Consider the following 21,130-nt stretch of genomic DNA (forward strand, 5'->3'; position numbering starts at 1 on the left):
TAGTATTCACACTGGTTCTTTTTCTTCTATGATGTCTAAATGGCTTTCATTAAAAAGGCCCTCTGAAAGACGCTTATGATGCATGTTCTTGAAATATCTTTGCATTTGAAATTCGGTCTACATGATAGTTAGCGATTAGCCCTGCAGGACACCTTGACCACAATCCACCACAGTAACACACAGAGCCTATGAGTTAATAATGTAATGTTATCAATCTGCAAAAAATGATTCAGACCAAGCTGTAATCAGAACCTCACTATAAATTCATTTTTGAAGTTTTTGGTCTCATGTAATGCAGAACAGTGTAACTGAAGCGATTTATAATGAGTCCTCGTTGTTGCAGGAATATTAACATTCCACATTACAAACCCGGACATAAACAAACTGCTGACTCACCCGATGTCAATGAGCGGAGGCTTCCCTCGACCCCTCTTGTAGCACAGGAACAGTTCAGGGCTCTTAAGACTGCCGTGGTTAAGGTTGGCTGGCTGGCCGCTGTAGGTGCTGTCGATGCAAGTGAAGCCCTCGGGCACCGCCTCCCCTGCCGACCTGTTAATGACGGCTAAATCAGTGATGGGTGCTTTGGGCCCGCCGGACTTGGTCTCTGACAGGTCCTGCTCCAGGGGCGTGGACTTGTCTGTCAGGCCGGCCACCACAAAGTAGTCGGTCACACGGTGACCCTTGTCCTCGATCATGGCTGGGCGTACCTGGAGGTAAGAAAATAGAGATATGAGATGAATTTGAAATTACATTTATACAGCCTAGAGTAAATTTGTTTGCTTACTAGACAATAATCCGTCTAGTTCGTAGAAGACATTAAAGTACACTATTACATTAAAGTATACGATATAAACTATACTATCTGCCTATTACTGAACACTTAGACTTACTTACGTACTTAGACTATAGCCAAGGAGAACACTGTGTGTTAGAGAAAGCAAAGCTCTTGCATATCGCTTTGGGACAGTGGGATGGATTACACATGCAAGCATACACAGAATGCTAAGTAATACTGTGGCTAAGGCAATAAAAGGATCCTTTACGATTGCTGCACCACAACGAAGCAAACAAACTGGGGAAACACAAGGGCTAATGAGGGGACTGGATTTGTTGACATTCACAAACACTCTTGTCATTGTATATCTCTGCTCTGTTCCAATTATGTTGCAAGAGTTAAAGCTCTGGTGGCTACAGAGAGCCATGGGAGAGCAGCCGGACCCAGAGGAATGCTCAGAAATGCCACTGAGAACGTAAATCAAGCAGACACCAAAGTCTGTATAACATGGTTGCAAATTGGACACGAGTGACAAAAACTGAAAAATCTGAATTCTGTTTCCTAGTTAATGTCTGAGACATGACACCAAAGTAGTCAATGATTCAGTCATGTGTTATTTTTCCAATGACATCTATTCTGTACAATAACAGCTGTTTCTTGAACAGGATTTTTTCTTCTCACAATCAAAAATACTTTGGAAAAATGGACAGTGTACTCTTATTCATGACAAAAAAGATGCCCAGTTTCTAGTAAGCATTAGCAAGAAATTAAAGGGCACTTTTCAAGTATGCAATAAAGGAGATGCAGTATATTTGAAAACTGCTGCTCATCATTTATACTCTGCAAAAAAATTGTCTTCCTATGCCAAAGAAGAGCACTCGACTTGAGAAGAAAGACAAACTTCATGCAAAACCGTCCATGTTGCCTTCAAAAAGCTGTTGAGACCTATACGGGAAGTTCAATTTTTCCAGTGGTGAGTCAGCTGAGACGGGAGGGGAAAAAAAAGGAGCCTCTTTGTAGGGCCGCAGCGAGTATACAGAGCCATGCACTTCATGACGCAGACCTGTAGTTTTTTCATTCCTATTCTTTATTTTTCTCCAATGCCAACGCTGAGCAGCAAACATAATGTCACATGATTGTGAAGCCACAGTCATGGCAACACAGTTGTTCTGCAAGAACAATTGTGTAGAGCTTGATGCGAGGAGCCGTTTCTAGCAGTTTAGTGGGTCTATCTGTGTGCAGGGGACTGGAGTGCATGCTAACGTCTGCTGACTGCCATACAGTGCAGGACATCCGTTGGCTTGTGCTGTGGAAGGAGTGGAAAGAGGCAGACTGACCGGGCTGGGAGGAAAATTATACAGCCACAGCAAGACACCAAACAGCTGACACACTTTCCACACATTTTCCACACAAAACAAAAAGGTTTTCCAGACTTTGACCCTGCCTCTTTGATATCCATCAACTACAGAGTGCAGTCTTGGACAACAATGGTATACGTGTGAAAAATAGTTTCATTCTTATGACCAGCATATAGACCCACATCTGATTCAATGATAAATACATCACTGTTAAGTTATAAACTCGGCAGGTAGCTTTGAAGACCTGTAGCTGGATATCTGCCCATTTTTCGTTTAATGACCCTTTAAAACAATGCTGGGAAAGCACTCAAATCAAAGAGCAGAGGGTGTCACTGTATCCACACAAGCGTCAAGTGCCAAAAACAATGCAGTTTTATGTCATATTCAAGCAGAGACCGAACTGAGTGATTTCGAGTTTCCACAAACAAAAACGGGCAATAAAAGGGCGTTAATGACGATGGGATGGATCAGCAGCTCCCACACTTCTTTCCAGGGGCTCAGCGGGTGAAGTAATGCAGGATTACACAGGTAAGGCAGGCAAGACAAATATCAAACGAGCTCAGCATTGCATTATGCATATTTGTATTTTAGTTCTTAAATACATAAACCCTCTATATCCACCTTAATTCAGCGTTTGCCTTCCAAAGCAGGACATTTACTCATTCTGAGGAATGTCACTGAAGCATGCATCCTTATTTGTTCTTGTAAGCAAAACTCATAAAAGCCCAAATGATTCCAGATGTGGCTTCTTGCAACACAATGATTGATGTCTGTCCCACTCCTTTAATAAAAAAATGACTATTTCATTATGATGCATGACAGCAATCTAGACATAGAGGACTGTGTTAAGACTTATTGCTCTGAAGAGATTTACTGCACTGTAACCAAGGTTACATCTCACTGGTCAAAACCCTATTTAAAAGCAAAACGCTGTCTTTAGATTATATCTGCTCTCTAACAAACCACACTATTAAATGTGTTCTCAACCACGGCTGCACAGTAAATGTTCTCTGGTGGTTTAACCAGTCACTGGACAGTCTTGTGGCTGAATTTAATGTCTGTTTATAGCTAAAACAAAACTCTGATATCACTCACAAAACCGAACTAACTCCTGTTTATCATACTCTATATCAAAATCAGTGTGGAATCTATAAACTATTCATTGCATTGATGTATCTGTGTCTTTATGATAATTTCAGGGTGGCTGTTTTTACATCTATGCTGATGCTCCCTGATATAGTTTGTGCACACGTGCAACAAGTATGAGTCAGACGGTGTCACAACTTTTCTCACAACATTTCACCTGTTGCTGACACCTACACAAATAATATTCTTTTTCAGACAAATGTCAAAGTCACACACATGGAGCCTCACTTATAAAATTCTAAAATTATTCTTTACATTTGATACTGACACAAGATACTGAGCATAAATAACCCTTGCTCTTGCAGGTTGTAAGAAGTCTATTTGTCATTTACACACCTGCAATCAGTAAATCTGTAAAATCAACTTTGATCAATCAGTGATTTGCCCCTACAGAAAGCTAGCCCAAATGAAAGTTTAGTCAGCAATGAACCAGAAGAGAAAAACAGACTTTTTGGAAGACAAGATCACAGTGATGGTAGAGGAGACCGGGGCCAGCCAAACGAATTACTCGGTGGAATAGACATTTGCCTCAACTGCTCAGGCAAATATCTGTCTCTTTTCATTTGTGTCTACAGTTTGCTGCAAAGCAGATAGCATAAAAAGAGTTTTAAGGCTTTTTTGTACTAAAAACAGCAGCTACAAAATGACACTATGAGAGTGGTGAGAATGAACGAAAAAATTTGTGGGCCCGAAAACCAAAACAACGTGCTGAAAGGAAAACATGAGTTGAATGATAATTGTCAGTGGGTTTGTCACGCTGAGTGACCACCTCTCACTTCACAAGTAGTCATTTGATCCATTGGTGACATAAATATATTGATAGTAGCCACTTAAAAGACTAGTGGGAATTAGTGGGCAAAGATTGCTAGAGGCCAAAAGTTTTTTTTTCAAAGGCAAAAAAGACGAACTGTTGAATATATTGCTTTGGATATCACAGATGTCAGAACTATGGAAATAACGAGCCTTAAACTTTTAGACCTATGATCTTTAATGTAAGTGAAAGTACTCTGTGCAGCTGTAATACATAGGAAACATTAGATCAGGACTTATCGTTAAATGGTATGACTTTTCAGGCTAATAAGGCTCATTTCAAGCATGATTCTCCTTATTAGTAGGTCACATGTTTGCAGAAAAGGACTGTGAGTGAGTGCATTGACTCACTTTCTCCCTCAGATAAAAACGAGGAGAGCAATTATTGGTAATTTATCTTAATTTAACAACTTTGTTTTGCAAGAGTCTGCTCTGCTGAGTAACGCGCACAATTTAACTTTTGTCACAAACATTAGCCTCTACAATTCATCTGCTCTGAAGTGGTAATGTTAATGTTGAATGAAAAAGAAAAAAAAAAAAAAAACATCAAGGCTGTGAGTCACACAGCTTGAAGCCAGCATGGGCACCACAAAGTGGCACAGCAGGGAACAAAGCAACATTCACTAAAAAAAGAGAAAGAAAAACAAACACTATCCTGGACGACCAGCAGATCCGTTTGGTCCTGAAGGGGCTTTGAATGCTGCACTATATATATTCTCAGAGAACGTTAAACGTCACATCAACTTCCCAAAAATCTGACACTGACTTTCCCCTCAAATTAATTGAGATTTGACTAGGTTACCTGTGTATTGTTCAACGTCACACATACTGCAGCAGATATACAACCACTGACACCTGCTTTCATATAAAAACGGAACCACAGCCATAAATCAACAGCTCTTTTGTCGACAGAAACATTAGACTTAAATATGCGTTTTACTGACTTGAGTTCTGTCTGTCTGATTCTGTGGGATGTTGCATCACATGTAGCTTTAACTGAAAATAACAGAGTTCTCTTTACCCAGGAATATGACGCATCGATATTTCAGGGACTTTCCCATGAACACCACAGGTAAATTTAACGCCGTCATATTATTTCCAGTTCCAATTAAAGACTGGGGTAGCCATGCAGCTCGGGTATTTGTTGTGGAAAGGTTACCTTTAGTCTGTCATGCTAGAGAGGTAACCACATAAACAAAACATGATACAATAAATATATAATTGATATGGACTACAATTGGGTCACAAATTACCACCACTGATGCTGAAATGAGTGATGTTACTCTGCAAGGTCGCTGACGCTGGCTGTGCACACAACTGGAGGCTGGAACCGTTTGTGACAGTCCCCTCTGCCTCCACCGCACACCCCACCACAACTATACAAATATCTCTTTGTGACAGCCCATGATAGACAAACATTGGTGCTGCCATGGCAACCCAGCCCCAACAATGCCAGGCTGCGCGACCCTGAGCTGCGACTAGTGTTACTCTAGCTGAGGAAATTGATCTCCAAGTCTTTCAAGGGTACATTTAGTATGGCTGGCATGTTCTCCATAGCCTGCTGTCAGCCACGTCCAAATCAAGTCCACAGTCTCAGCTTTAGAAGTAAAATGACTGAGATGGCTTGTTTTATTGACCAATTTTATGTCTGCTGAGCAAATAAAACATGGTTGTGGCCATAAACGGCAGGGGCGTCGACAGGGGATTAGACTAAAAGCTTTAAAGCTATTGTAAACAGAAGTGAACATAACTGTTCTGCACATAACTGCATAAAAAGACATTTAGTAAACTTTTAAGCCTCGAGGCGAAAACTGTGAGGGATCTTGGGTCAAACGAGAAAAAGACAGTCAAACTGGTCCCATTACATTTCCACTGTATGAAGTGTTGTGTTGTAATTTGAACCAGTGCCTCTAAAGGTTGTGCTCTGCCCCTCCCTTCCCATGTGAAAACCTGTTCCTCTGTTACTCCTGAGCCCCGATGATCGAGTGTCGCGCTCTTTGTCTAGGTCGCTCTCAGGGAGCAGGGTCACCACGAACCATGACAAAAATACTCTGACGCTTTAGAGGGCACGTATTCTGACCGGTGACTCTGAAGCTGGTTTCTGGCCTCCTTGTGGCTATCAGTTCTTAAGGCTTAGGCCACAATGTGGAGCAAGTCTCCAGTACACTGTCAGTTTTAATGTGTAATTCACACAGTAGGTACTGTTGGACATCTAGGTTCGTCCGTTACGACAAAATATACAGTGAAACAATGCCTTTGTCAACTATTAAAGAGATTTGGACATCCTGCTTATATCACAGTATATAGTGCTCATACTTAGCAAAAATACCAAAGATCCAGTGACAGCTGTAGTGCTGACAGCTTAGAAATTATAACTTCAAGTGGTGTTAAATCGCAATTCCAGAGTGCGTGTACCAACACTGACATGCCATTTTGGAGTATCCTAACTTACTCTGAAAATAACATATGGCATGACAGGCCTATGAATGAAGGGAGCGAGTGCCAAGATAATACAGCCACAAGGTTCAAACGGTTGATGCAGCTGAACTGAAGCACACAATGGAGAACAAGTTTGGCCGTTCAGGCCTCACTGATGCAATCAGACCATTTTCATTCTTGAATACTTCTCATGTCTGGAATTTCTGTCTATTTCTATTATTATATTATATTTCTTTCTGTCCATGTTGAGAGCAATGTAGACGATCCAACTGGCAAGGAACAAAGCCATTGAAACAAATAAAAAAAAAGCTGCCTAATAATCAATAACTTGTGCTCAATTTCTGTGGTTGGCTGTGGTCCTTTATCACCACAGGGAATGGAGATGGTGCAGCTGGTGGCAGCAGGGCTTCAGATCCACTCAAGCAGACATTGAGTTTTTTTTTAATAAACACATATTCAGCTAATTTAATGATCACTTTTCAGGCTTTTGGGGGACAGGTGGGTTGGCTGTGACAACAGCAACAGCAGTGTCATCTCTAGTTATTACCAGCTGTGGGAAAGAAACATACAAATGCTCGTAAGTAATATCATGTGATCTCTCAAGCTGCTCTGTGCCATGCAGGGGAGAGGAAATATCCAGGTTGTTTTTAGGTGTACGGGAATCCAACAAGATGTGATGAATCATTGCCTCCAGTACAATAACCCGTTTTTTTTTAAGCGCGTAACTCGCGGTACTGAGGAATATATTTACATTTCAGATGAAGAAGTACGCCTGGGAAGGTAACATAAGTAACACTTCTCATCTGAGGCCAGTCTGTGGGATTGTGGGTGTTTTATGTTTGTGCTATTGTTATGCGTGTTTAGACAAAAGGAACCAACTGTGGATCAAAACTAAATCTGTGATCACTCTTACTCCTAAAACCCTGAGTGAATCACTCCCCGAGGCCGCTGATTTCCCTGGACTGGAAAGTCTTGCCACATTGGTGGCACCGGTCTTAACTTGCTTGCAAGCGCGCCAAAAGGTTGCAGCCCAACAACCCCTGAGGGCAGAGGAAAACTGTCTAACTGCCATAAATAAAACCGGGGAGGTCCTACTCCTCACATGCGTGTCTACCAAACCTGATCTGATGTTCATTCACTTTTAGCATCAACCTACGCCGGCACCTTCATGTCCAAGAATTCAATGCTAACAGGGACCGAAAGATGCAGAGAAACAGGCGTAAAAACAGAGATTTCTCTATTTAAGTATAGAGTGGAACCCCTTACTCCATCCCCCCCATGGTCTGCCCCACAATGATCTCATCCCTTTCATACAAAAGAGCCTGGAGGCTTGTTCCCCAGGGGTGAAAGAGCCTGCCTGCGTGTGTGCGCATGCACAAATCCGTGTGTGTGTGTGATGCTGGACAACAGACAGTGCTGTGTCTGTCTCGGTTATTTCAGCAGGAGCCCGGCCATGCTGATCCACTCACAGCTTGTCTGAAACAGCAGCTGAGCATGACACAAACAATGGTCATGCAGTGAACACTGGACACCGCAAATGAGAACAAAAAGCAATGTTGCAAGAGTGTACAGATGCAGTAATTACACCAGGGAGCGGGTTGACCCTTGATTATAAATAGCAGGACAGGCCGATCCCTCACACCAACCCCTCTATTGTGACCAGTGCGTATGTATGTGAGCTTCTGTGCAATCACTACATATCTATCTACATGCAACAGGGATGCTGAAGTGCACTTAAAAGCATCCCTGAAAGCTCAGCTATGCCCACTGATGCAAAAATTAGTCAAAGCAAAAATTCTGTGAAGGAAAAGGCAAATGTTTTTTTTTTAGCTTTAACAGCCCCAGATACATTCGCCTTTCATCTCCAGTAGCAGCCGCTGAGCCACGGTGTGTTTGGCTTCTGCAGCGTCAGTGTCTGCCTCAAGTGCCACTATGCAGCTCTGGGCTTTGGAGGATCTGAGGAGCAAAGTGGCCCTCCCTGCCACCTGTCATCACAGCGTGCTGTCGGCGGTGAGGCCCAGACTGAGTACAGGGTGCCAATGAGGTGACGAAACCTTTATTTTACAAGGCGGTGACCACAGAAAAACCAACGCTCCGTGCTTTTTTTGTTCTGTGGAGCGTGGGCTTGAGGAGAGATGAACTGAAATGAACTGAAAAGCCAATGGAGTTGCTGTCTGATTGAATTCATATGGTGCGAGCTGCAGTATGCTTGTGCATAGTGGCCTGGAGATGCCTCAACCTGCTAATTAATCCTCACATGATGAGACACAGACTATCATCAGCCTTCAGTTTACAATGCAAATAAGAAAAACTTGACTTGTTAATGCTGAAAACGTGTGCACCTGACAAAGGCAGGTAATATATCAAACTGTTCAATATTTGCTGTTCAGAGTTGGTGAGAGGTGGCGCATTCACAGGCTATCTGCTTTTTGGCTCCAGATAAGCCTGTGTGATAGCCGGCTATTATCATATCCATATGCTAACAACGTGTCTCTGCCTCTGCACGGCCTGAACAAAGCAAAAGGCCAACGGTGAACTCTGTTCCTCACTTGTGTTTGTTTAACACCAGCAGCTGTTTTTTTCTTTTTAATACTGAGGCAGTACATCAAATCTAATTTTATTTGGGCAAAGATGACGAGCCATTGAAACACCTCTCAGGGCAAGTATCCGACTGTCAAATCACACTGATAACAGGCACAACAGACCATGTTGTTTTTTCTACAGGCTACTTCAGTTGTTTCTTAGGCACAGGCTGTTTTGCTTGGATTTCCTAAGCTTTAATGGAGCATCAACAGTCTGACATGTTGCTGGAATACTGTCCTGTAGGGCTGCAACTACAGATTATTTCCATTGTTGATTATTCCATTGATTATTTCAATTGATCGATTTGTTGTTTGGTCTATAAAATGTCTTAAAATGTCGATGGATCAGTGTTTCCCGAAGCCCAAGATGATGTCTTTGCATATCTTGTTTGGTCCACAACCCAAAGCTATTCATTTTACTGTCAGGGAGAAGAAAAGACAGCAGAAAATATTCACATTTAAGAAGCTGGAATTAAGGAGTCGTGACTCTTTTGTTAAAAAAAAACAACAAAAAAAAACGACTCAACCCGATTGATCCATTATTAGAGTCATTGACAACTAACCGATTAATCATTGCAGTTCTACTGTCCTGCTGTTTGCAAGGTTTATGATTAAAACATGTTCAAATCAAAGCTTCTGTATAAATTCTAATCAATGAATAAATTACTTTTTTTTTTTTTACTCTTTTTTTTTTATATAAAGCCTTTTTTAAAAACTGACTTAAGCCAGTAAAAAAAAAAAAAGTGGTCCATTTGTAACTATATGAAACATTAAAAGTGTTTTTTCCCCACATTTTAAACAAGTACAACCAGCAAATGTTGGTCTTTTCACTTGATACATAATTATCTTGACTGACTGACCAACCGATTCAGCACCATAATAGACAGTCAGTGAAGCCTACCAGAGAGGGCTCACCCAAACTCTGGTCCCCTTTTAGTCCTTTATCTCTGTAAATCTTTGTCAGTCCAGCAGCATCCTTGTTCAATGTTTTGTCAGGATCAACATCAAAGCGACCGGTACCGACCAGTGACTAGAAGCAGCCAGGGGAGACGTGGCCCAGATCCTCCTAAGTGAAGCTTTAAATTTCCACTTTTCCTTCCTCACTGTTGGTCTGTAGTCCCACTCTACAAAGACCTGAGAATGAGCTTCAAGAGGCAGATGCGCTTTGAAGAGAAAGCCACACACTTGAAGTGTTCACTGAGCTGTGTCAAAAACAGCTGTCGCCCGCACAGCTGACAGCAGCAGGTCGATCAGGCCGCCTGTGACATGACAAGGATTTTAAATCATGTCAAATGCTGTTAGTTCTGACTTTCTACGATTAAAAACAAACCGGGAAGGCTGGACGACGAGAGGCAGCTCAGAGCAGCGAGGCTCGGCTCAGCAGAAACGTCACAAGACTGCCTCCCTCCTGGAGCGTGACAGCCCGGCAGACACAGAGCATTCTTTCCACTCTAAGGAAAAGGGAGCAAGGGCAAACTCATTGCCCTTACTAACTAGCTGGGCCCATACCAGCTCAGACCCAGGCCTACTGAAAGAATACGAGTGAAAGACCGCTGGCACATCGCACCAAAGTACAAAGGTCAGGAGGAAGGAAATAGGTTACCTGAGAGGGTTTTTGGCTGGATTACAAGATCCTTGTTGTTGCTCTTTGGCTAGAAACGACTGTCTGGTGTTAATATGTCTCAAGACATGCAAGCAGGCTGCTTAACAAAATGCACTCAAGTGTTTCAGCTAAGTATTGGCTCAGCAAGCCCCAGAACTTGCATTGTCTGTAGTCTTGGTGTAAAATGTGCGCTTATTCCCACCTAACTAAGCAGGAACGCCATGTACAAACACTTATGATAGCAGAGATAGACAGCAGAGACAGAAGATCAGGGCTGCTGGAGCGTCCTTGAGTCTGACAATGACGCGCCAGCAGCTCTGGGGAAGCTATTGTGCTGCTGTCGGTGACCTCAGGACCTCTTTAAGGAGGCAACTTTACACGGACAGACAAAAGAAATATATACGGTTAATAATTAGTACAGGAAACAAATTCATTTCCTGAAGGAAGTTGTGTTTGAAGTGTCAGTTGAAACACAACTACTGAGAGCTGGACGAGCGATTACAATGGAAGCTCTGAAAGGAGTTGAGACGTCAAAGTGGAGGTGACGAATTGACCAGGAAGTGTCGGCTGAAGTGGAAATCCTCAAAGTCGTTAGGGCCAGCTCAAGTGTAGAAACTGAAAGATGAAGATGTTGGTTAAAGTGTCGGTTGAAGTGCAAGCGATGAAAGCAGTTGGAGCGACCACCTGAGACCTGAAAGGGCTTGAAGTGTGAGTTGACATGGAGTGTGGCTTTAAGTCTAAGCACTGAGTGAAGTGTCAAAGTGCTGAAAAGAGTCGGAGAGTCAGACGGACCTTCAGGCTCTGAAAGGAGTTGAAATGTCAGTCCCTCACTGTCCGACAGAATGATTTTCTGCCTTTTCTCACGCTTGTCAAAATCCACTTTAGCTGAGGCAGCTGCTGAGCGCTGCTCCCTTGGCCAATCTACTTCCTTTCCTCAGTCACCTCGCCTGACACCCTTTGGACGACCAGCGATGGTGACAAAGTGCAAGTTCAATGTACACAAAGCCACAGTGCAGCCATGACCTACTTTATACCTGCTGCCTGTAGCCGTTGGTAGGAGGCAACATTCACTCCACTCCCCTTTTCCAGCCGCTGTCAGGCCAAGCCAAGGTCAAGTAAGGCATTTTTCTAACTTCTCTCCACGTGTCAGTGGCTCAGAGCTGATGCAATTCTGCAAAAGCAATCTCCATGACTTACTCCCTCTACACGCCTTGGATATTCCGTCATTCCTGCTGCCATCTGAGGTGGTAAAACACCTCGAGGAAAAATATGAATGCACAATCAGTGCAACGCAAGAGGAAGCGCCATCCTCGGTTCTGCTGGGACTTGCGCCACGGCTGTCACAACAGGAACATCACATGTGTGCCATGAATCACCAAAACGGCGATGGGAAGCTGGAGCGTGGAGGACTCCGCTGCCCTTAAGGGTCAGACTTGCTGCTGGGGCTGGCAAACAGCAAAATGCTGAGGCATAGATATGTGAGCGCCTTGGCGTTGCATTCAATGGCATTTGTGCTCGCTCCACACACAGCAGAGGCATCTTACACAACTCCACGTCCGGGGGTTTAGGGTCACACAAAAATGCAGACAGGGCATGCTGAGGAAGAGAAGCATAAAATCATGCAGCATGTCTAAAAGGAAGTCAGGTTCACAGCTCTTCATCTTGGGGACAATCCTGAGTGTGTGTAACTGCAACCCCCCCCATGCTAGAGTTAGTTTTTTACTAAATATCTCATAGATTTCAAGCAGGGGATCCAGTTTGTGGCTGACAGCAGACACCTGCGAGGTTAGGCAGGCTCCAGGAGAGCCGTGTCCGATGATCTGGCGTCATGCAGGGCCCGGGAGGAGAGAGGAAGAGGAGGTGGGCTGTTTGATTCCCCAACTGTTGCATCCGACCCCCATAACTGGGTCAACTTTCGTGCAGGAAACACACATCACGGCGGGTACAACAAAAGAAATGTCCCCCAGTGATCAGCCCGGGCGGTGATACGTGGCTGTCTCACTTTCCGCGGTCGGATAACACACGATGAGGAGCGGAGGAGCAGCCCAACACCGGGGAAACGTCTTTACGGCGCCTTTCCTGCCTCACACACCGCTAAAGTCACCTTAGAAGAGTTAAATATTTCTGTTTGCAGCGATAAAGTCTGCCTAGCCTCGGAAATCTACATATTCAAGAATACGTGCACTTACCAGCTGTTTACACTGCAGCGAGAGACAATGTTGACATGTAGGCAACTTGCTGTTTTTAGCCGCTCGATATTATTCCGTCTTTCTGGTCGTGCAAACCGGGAAGGAGCGCGAGAAAAGTCGCCGGGAAACACTCCTGTGAAACTTTGCTGGCCACTTCTTCGCCACACTTTCATCTGAAGTTGTCGGCGGAGGCAGGCGCCATGTTTGTGTCTGCGCTGATAGTTTAGTTGGTGAGCTTTTCTTCCTGGACGTCTCTTTCAGGCTGGAACCGCCCCGAGAGGAGGAGGAGGAGGAGGAGGAGGAGGAGGAGGAGGAGAGGCTCCGGTCCCCGCTGCGGCTGACACAGGCCGGCCTCTGGGAGGGCGGTCATGCCGGAACACGGCAGGCCGACGGCTTCCGGCGTGCCTCTTCAAAGTAAAAGCACGTATGGCGAACAAATGTCCTGCAGTTTTCAAAATAAAGTTATTTGTGAAGGGTTGCCAATAAAGATATTAGCAGTAGTATCAGTAGCCATTATAGTAACATACTCCATGGCACAATTATTACCATATGTCATATTATCTCGCATACATTTAGCTATTTCTTCATTTTTTTGTATTTACTTGTATACTAAACTATGTTAATACTGACATGTACACTGGCTGCTACTTCAGAATGACTCTTTGGGAGCAATAAATGTATTTATTATATTTGCTCAATGCACAAACCATTTAGCGTATATAGTATTGTAGTAAATGTGGTGTTTGGATTTGCACTCTTTAATTCTTTTTTTGTTTTAATCTTGTTTTTGTATTTTACTGTAACATGTTCATTACCCTGAAATCAAATCATCATGTTTCTGTAATGCAAGTTTCAGTCATCTGATATGACAAGCGACAGTGTGCAGGGTGCAACCGCTGCATGTCAGGTGGGACATTAAAAGCATGCTCTTTTTAAACTGTTGCACCCAACTATACTGTATATCTCCCAGAATAGTTTGGTGGGGTTTGGCGTGTGCAACACCCAGGATATGCTAAAAAGTGATAATCAAATCAAGAGATGTTTCGGCATCTTAAAATTCAAGCCTTTGAAATCTTTTCTTCCTCCAATGGCAACATTTGACTTTTATTGTGAAGGTGACATGTTTTGACTTCCTGCTACCTTGATCACTGGCTTTGCTCAGTTTCTGACGCCTCCCCATCTTAAAACAGAGAAGTTACACCTAGTTTGTGCTAAAGCAACAGGTGCTTGAGGGGGAAAAATAACAAAAAACGTCATATTATGTTCTTGTAGGCCCATTTCTGTGCCTCCTCTGCAGTTTTACCATTGAGACCGTTTCAGACTGCAGTTGAAACTTTTCAGACGTGCAAATTTTATTTCCAAATGTTTTAGGCAGCATTCAAGAAATTCTTCTTCCATCATCCTGCCAGACTTAAGTTCCTCTCATATTTGTGGTCACATCCCTACAAAGAAATTTAACATCCTGGAGACATTTAGTCAGACAATGCCAATAGTGCAACAACAATGTTAAGAGGGGAGAAAATGGGGAACTAGCTTTTCATGAATATTGTGGACAGACGACCGGCTCCTGGAAATGGAGGTTTCACTGCACCTCTTATACAGGAACTTTGAAGTTAGCAATCCTGAATATGTACAAACTACTAAATGGAAATTAAACATTTTATTAAAGCAGTTCATGTCTTACTATTTTAAATTAAAAGCAATAAACTTATGCACAGAAAACTACTTTTGAGTTGACAAGTGTGTTATTTCAAAGCTATGTACAATGTACTTGTTACATGTCTATTAAAATCCAGGCAGACAGTTTAAGACAGTCGAGGCTGAGAAGTGGATTCTATATGGATGTCGCCAACACTTCATGTCACATCGGGGAGAACGTGATCAGTTTTGGGAGGTTGTACTCCTGCTTCTTTGGGGGTGATGGTGTCGCCAGTGTGTCTAGGTCCAGTGAGAAGACCTTGTCTGTGGCTTCCACCGACTTTGCAGGCTCCATTAGCCAGTCTCTGTCCACACCGGAACATGTGTGATCCGACACAAGACACTCGGGTGTCTTCTTCCTGCTCTCCATGAAGGAGCCTTCGTCAAACGCCTGCTGGCTCTGACCCAGACGATAGCTTGTGGTTCGTGGGGACCGATTTGCCTCCATCTTCAGGGAGGGAATGAGGAGCTCATCATCGTCCTCCTCGCACGTCACATCGACCGCTTCATCATCGTCGAGGCTCAGCAGACTGTCACAGCTCGGCATTTCAGGGAGCGTTTCTTGGTCCAGGCTGAACTGGACTGCACTGCTGCCCGTGCCACTTGGGCTGTCGAGGGCGTCCATGTTGTAGGTGTCCCACAGCAGAGTGGATTTGAGCAAGCTGTTGTGGCTCGTGATAACAGGGGTGAAGCTGGAGGAGACGCTCTGAGATGGAGCTTCGGGGCTCAGCGACACATTGTGAGGCTCATCGAGGGGAGTGAGCCGCCCCATTACACTGTCGTTCACCTTCGCTGACTGACCAATTTTCTCAGCTTTGTCTTCCTCAAGTGCCCTCCGCCAGGAGCTCTTCACATCCATAACTTTAAGACAAACAAAACAAAAACGCAATTTTACCCACTGAAAGAAATTCACAATGCCAGTTTTCCACATTCACACAGAATAATTTAAGGCTGAAGGCAAACAGCTCACAACTTACTCAAGCTCTCAGGTGTACGTGGCAGCTGCTTTCTAGTTGAGAAGGGATCTCCATGAAGAGTGCCAAGAAGGGCCTCTAAATCCCGACCTTTGACCCTGCCCTCTGTCGGGCTGGTTGTAGTTACTGCATCTGCAAACTAACACATACACTTTGGTCAGGACTGAGTCACTATAAATTCTAGCCCTAGTTGTACATCCCCCGTAGTCACTTATCCTCTCATTCCAGAACTAAATAGTAATACCGCTTTAAATTCTAAGCTCCTGTGTTGCAGCTTTTATTCAATGTACCTGATCAGCAAGGTTATCACATTCCATGTCAAATATATGAGACTTGCTCCTCATGGGAGATGCCTTTGAAAGAACACGGGTTGTTTTCCTCACGCTGGCCTAAACACAAAATAAAACACAAGCACAGATTTGTTTAGAAGGATTTCAGGGGAAATGGTTCACAAATTTCACAAGTTGGAGTAAATGTATTAAACAGGAGTTGAGGCTCACTGAAATACTAACCTGAGCTGGGGGTACCGATGGAGTCTGGAGAGGAGGGATTGGAGGCATGTCAAAAAGCCAATCAAGAGAAGTATTGGCTTGTGACGACACCTCAGTGGCGACTACAGGACTGTCACTCTTTTCAGCCGTTTCAGGGCACGAGCTGTTCAAAGACAGAAAGCTTCATTTGTTATTCAAAAACACGTTTTTGCACTGTGTGACGCACTTAACAGTGTACTGTCCTCACGCTGCAGTACAGCTCAGGTACAGAGAAAGCAACACAGAGCATCTTAATGTAGCTATTCACAGCCTGTTATGTGGCCTTGGCTCTGTGCTAATCCCTGAGCCAAGTCGGCACTTTGCCTTGCACCTGTCTTCAGTTCGATTGTTGAATGGATAAGTGCACAGCAGGCCACATTAGCCAGGCTCCTATTTTAGTAGCTGACAAAATTAAACCAAGGAATGAAAAAGTTGCAGCTGCCCAGAGAAGCTGCACTATTTACTGTGGCATGTAAAGGAGTTTGGTTCATGGTACATTTTACCTCAAGTCTTATGATGCTGAGTCAACGTTCCCCATTCTGCTCTAAGAAACTGCTTTTAAGCTCAATTATGCCATGTTTCTAAACACCTTTATAATTAGTCATGCAGAAATAGAATGTCTGCTCCGTATCTGTCCGTGGCGATTTCCCTCAATTCGCCACGGTCATCAGAGAGCATGACTGCTGTTGGGAGGACTAGTGACGGACAGAGCACTGCTCAGGACTGCCCAGGTATCTGCCTCCCATCAGAGGCCAATACAAACACATCACACTTCAAATGACACAAGTTAGCATTTCCATCAACAGCTGCTCAAGGACAGATTATGTTACCTCTTCAGGTTTGAAGAAATGGGATGGGTGCTTTCCTGTGACTTACTCTCTGCAGGCTTCTCCTCTGAAAAAATTGTGCAAACATTAGCCAAAACAAAAAACTACAATGCTGTGACAGATCCAAATGAATACACAGTCTACCATAGGCATGTAATCAGATTTTACTCACCATGTAGCATTGCAGGGTACTGGCAGAAGACACTAGTTCTGTAACTAGTGTCAGTCGCTGGTTCAAAAGATAGCGGAGCCATTGGTGAGAGGAAGCCAAGAGCCTAAAAACACACATTAATTAGATTAAGACGTCCAACTAGAGTGAAGTGCCTTTTAAGTTCCAAAACATTTTAGTACTGCAATCAGGTTTATGGTTGCCACTTGGACAGACAGCAAGTAGGGTTGGGCCGATGGGAACTGATTTAAAAGAATAAAAGACAGTTTGGTAGACATCACCCAACCAAACAGACAGTAATATGGAAAAAACCTATCCTGTTTTAACACTAGTGATGACTCACAGGATCTTCATTCAGAAAAGAGACTAAGGGTGTGTCTTTCAGGGTATCCATCCACTTCCTGTCCCACTCAGCCTCCAACTCTCTGATGGTACTCCTGACCTCAGGGATTCCTTCCTTGGAAATCTTCTGCCTGAAGGAAAACTAAGGTTAAAATGCTGATACTCAAGTTATCCGACTTTGCTAGCAAGAAAATACAAATTAAGTAATTGTCCCAGATTATATGTTCCACTACCATCAGTTTCTAGCGAGTGTGGGTCACCGTCTACCTGATGAGTTGGAGGTCCTGCAGCATGCGTGCCATCTGCTGACATTTCTCCTGCAGGTGCTGAGGATTAAGCTGGAGCTGGGGGACATGAGAGACCCGGCAACGCTCCTCTCTCAGGAGCTGCAGCGCTTGGTTCATCAGCTCCAGCACACTCAGGAGGTTCAGCTGGCCGGCCTCGTACACATTCCCTGAACTCAACTGGAAAACATGCACACACAAACAAAGGCTACGGTGAGTCTTCTCAGGGTGATGGTTTAAGTTTACAGCACTGTGCATCAATGATTGAGCTGGAAATGGTTTGGCATCTCCTGTGGGCACAATGATTTAAGTCCATCCCATGCCACCTTCCTCTCTCTATATAGCTCTATTAGGACTGATATGCGTTCACAGGCTGAGGTCACAGTGAAATAAGTGGAACTGAAATTGGAGACTCAAAAACTGAATAAAAATCTGTGCCGTGCGTAACAGAATGAACTGACCCATTATCTTTAGCCTCACCTGATGTGGGAGCTGTTCAACTCTCTCCAGCAGACACTGAGGAATTTTCAGGACTCTGTCCATCCCGTCCAGGACGTATTGATCTACATCTCCTCTCAAAACACACTCCACTGCATGCTGCTCCTCTTTGGTAGTTGACAGCATTCCATCGATGGCCGACCACAACAAGCGCACCTTAGGACACAGTGCATGTGTGAGCAACTTCTTTCCCAAAATCTTGATTTTACAACATTAAATACCACCACCATAGGGCTGACTAATTGGAAATGGTATAGAGTGATTTTAAAAAGGCAGGCTTTCAGCATCAGTGTCTTATTAACACATGGGGAAGACCAGTCATGTCTTGTTTCGTATTAAGTTTTACAAACATTACATACCCTTTTGGTCTTCTCAGCCACAGAAGCTCCCTCCTCTGTGGAGTCACTGCTGTGACGCCTGAAAGTACATAATCCAGTTTGTTCAATCAGTCTAAGAACATCAAAGTCAGAAGAAACAAGGAAATAAGTCATACATACTTGAGTAGCTCATCATACTTGGCACCCTCTGCTCTGATGTCCCTCATAGACTTCACCAGGAGCCTTCAAAAGGGAAAAAGAAAGCGGCTTCAAAAAGAAATGACCGCTAAAGTAGCACAAACAGACTTCCATGTGCAAAACAATATAAAACAAATTCTTCCAGAGCATGCTTGTGCTTAATCTTCAATACATTGTAGTTGTTTGTCCGCATGGTTTTAAAAGGCCTTTTCCAGGAAAAGCACAGGTGAACCCGACAACATAAAAGTCATTTTAGCTGAGCTGGTTCCAGGGTCCTGGTATTGCGGTGCTGACTCACTGGGACACTGGATGGAACTGAACCATCGTTAGCACAATTTATTTTACCTGTGGTTTTCCAGCAGCCAACAGCTGGCCTCGTTAACTGTGGGCTCACTGATTAGTTCCCAGATAACAGGTGGGGCTTGAACCAAAGAGCCAGTGAAGCATGTCAAGAGCAGTGAATTAAACAAAAATACCTCTGAAAGAAATTAGCTCATTGCAGTGATAAGTACTCAGCAAGGTTCAAGACAGACAAAAATGTAAATTAGGAAAAAACTATCTTTCATTATGCTAACGTGTTTCCTTGCTTCCCTCACTCGCGTCATTCATTGTGTTTTAGCTCCTCCCAACAAGGATGTAAGAGCCGGAGGATACACTTATATTTCTCTTCACACTACATCCCTCAAGAGGCTGCCTCTCTCCCTCATGGTGTATTTAAGGGATTAGAAGATCCTCCATTATGGAGCATAAATTAGCGTAAAGAAAGCACCCTCGCTCTGTCTGGCTGCTGAGGACTTACTGGGCTCGTCTCTGGTACTCGTGGAGAAAACGATCCTGATCCACGGCAGCTTTCAAAAACCTGGTATTGATCAGGTTGAGTCTTTTTGCTGCCATGTCAAGGGAGGAGGCGGGCATCGCTGCAGCCTCAGGAAACCAGCTGTCATCTGACAACGACAATATTCAAGATCATTTCATACTCTTTTGTATGCCAAATCCACAGCAAATCAAATAGGATGAAATTAAACAATGCTTGGCCATTGCTGTGCCGCTGTGAGGTTGAAGTCAAATTGTGAAGATGGGCTATTTTCTAACTAGACTTACCTGTGGTGAATGTCTTCATTTCCTGCAGCATGACGTGATTGGCCAGATGAAGCATCAAGCTGATCAATTTGGGGCCTCCGGGAGAGAGGAACAAGGATGCTACCACTTTGGATCCTGCATTTGCAGTTTCTTCCTACACACAATTAAAAACAGATAAAAGTATATGACATGAAGCTGCAACTGTGGATTAGACTATATTTTCTTATATTCTGATATATCTAAACATTGTTGCCTATACAGTTAACACCCTTTTGGTGAGGGGATTTCACAGATTATATTGGGGGAATATAATCTGTGAAAGGTGGGAAGATGAAGAGGATGAAGATCATAATGAAACACTGAAACTCTTACCATTATTTCTCGCAGCCAAGCACAGGTAACTTTGCGGTACTCAGCATCTGCTTTATGGTTCAAAACAGGCCAGCAGTGCCTAACTCCAAACAAAGATTTCATTTTTTAACAATGAATTCTGAGCACTTTTGTATTTGAATGGCTACTGTTGATCATGTGTAACTTTACCTGTATGCGTCATTGAATCGTGTCGGGTTGAGTCTCTCCAACAGGAAATTCATCACAATGTAAAAGGCATCCTTGTTTGGTTTGTCGAACATGCTCCTATTGGCCATAAAATAACAGTAAACAGTTTAAAAATAAAGCTCAGCCTGAAGTAAAAGTAACATAGCTAACGCTGAGAGGTCTCATGAACGCTATACAGGACAAATGCCTGGACAAGCCTCAATGAGTTGGCTAATATTACACTGCTAAATGTCAATAAAAGCAGACTCACGGTCCCAGGTTGATGTATTTAGCGTTACAGTTGATGTTGGTTTTGCCGGCGATTGACGAAGTTGCAGTGTCTGGTTGAAATCCGAGCCCGAGAAGAGCAAACCACAGATGTTTTCCATTGTGTTTCTGCAGCAATGTCGGGTTCGCCATTACTCCGAGATTTAACAAGCAGTGAGTGAGTCCGGTGATGACTGGTCAAAAAGCCAGCCTGAAAAAAATATAGCTAGCTTTAGCTGCAAAGTTTCCTGTTAGCCAACCTAGCTAACTTAGCTTTAGAACTTGTTTTGAGTTTGTCACCACATATTTAACAAGTTAATGTCGAATGTAACAGCGCTGTTGGCGGACCATTACAAATGTTATACAATCAGGTCCAGTTACGTTACGTTTGAGTTTACATTTGTTAAACTAATGTTCACGAAGTTTAGTCAGGAACAAGAAAAGGCAACAGCAACAAAGCAAACCGCCAATTTTTCCAATACGACCCGGAAGTTGTTCACGTACTTC

At 43.6% G+C, this 21,130-nt stretch overlaps 2 protein-coding genes and 1 non-coding gene across 3 annotated transcripts in view; all 3 read right to left on the reverse strand.

Moving 5' to 3' along the window:
* dennd4c (DENN/MADD domain containing 4C) overlaps positions 1-13,111 on the reverse strand; it is a 32,364-nt gene extending 19,253 nt beyond the window's left edge. Inside the window, exons 1-2 of the mRNA XM_070854272.1 lie at positions 12,903-13,111; positions 397-707 (exon numbers count right to left, since the gene is read on the reverse strand). Of these exons, the coding sequence (XP_070710373.1) occupies positions 397-695 (299 nt within the window). The 5' untranslated portion in view covers positions 696-707; positions 12,903-13,111. The remainder of the gene's footprint in view (positions 1-396; positions 708-12,902) is intronic.
* Positions 13,112-14,236: 1,125 nt separating this feature from the next.
* On the reverse strand, positions 14,237-21,013 carry haus6 (HAUS augmin-like complex, subunit 6). The gene is made up of 16 exons (XM_070854574.1): positions 20,628-21,013; positions 20,360-20,455; positions 20,192-20,270; positions 19,841-19,973; positions 19,539-19,683; positions 18,722-18,784; positions 18,584-18,641; positions 18,207-18,380; positions 17,710-17,906; positions 17,444-17,573; positions 17,104-17,206; positions 16,935-16,998; positions 16,087-16,228; positions 15,865-15,963; positions 15,578-15,713; positions 14,237-15,461 (listed from the first exon to the last, which is right to left on the reverse strand). Exons 1-16 carry the CDS (start codon positions 20,774-20,776, stop codon positions 14,764-14,766), a joined length of 2,466 nt encoding a protein of 821 aa, XP_070710675.1. The 5' UTR covers positions 20,777-21,013; the 3' UTR covers positions 14,237-14,763.
* LOC139223340 (small Cajal body-specific RNA 8) lies at positions 16,719-16,849 on the reverse strand. Its single transcript, XR_011585980.1, has one exon. It is a non-coding gene; the product is annotated as a small Cajal body-specific RNA 8 (non-coding RNA).
* Positions 21,014-21,130: the final 117 nt, after the last annotated feature.

The sequence above is a fragment of the Pempheris klunzingeri genome, chromosome 23 (assembly GCF_042242105.1).
Source record: "Pempheris klunzingeri isolate RE-2024b chromosome 23, fPemKlu1.hap1, whole genome shotgun sequence".
NCBI classification, from domain to species: Eukaryota; Metazoa; Chordata; class Actinopteri; order Acropomatiformes; family Pempheridae; genus Pempheris; species Pempheris klunzingeri.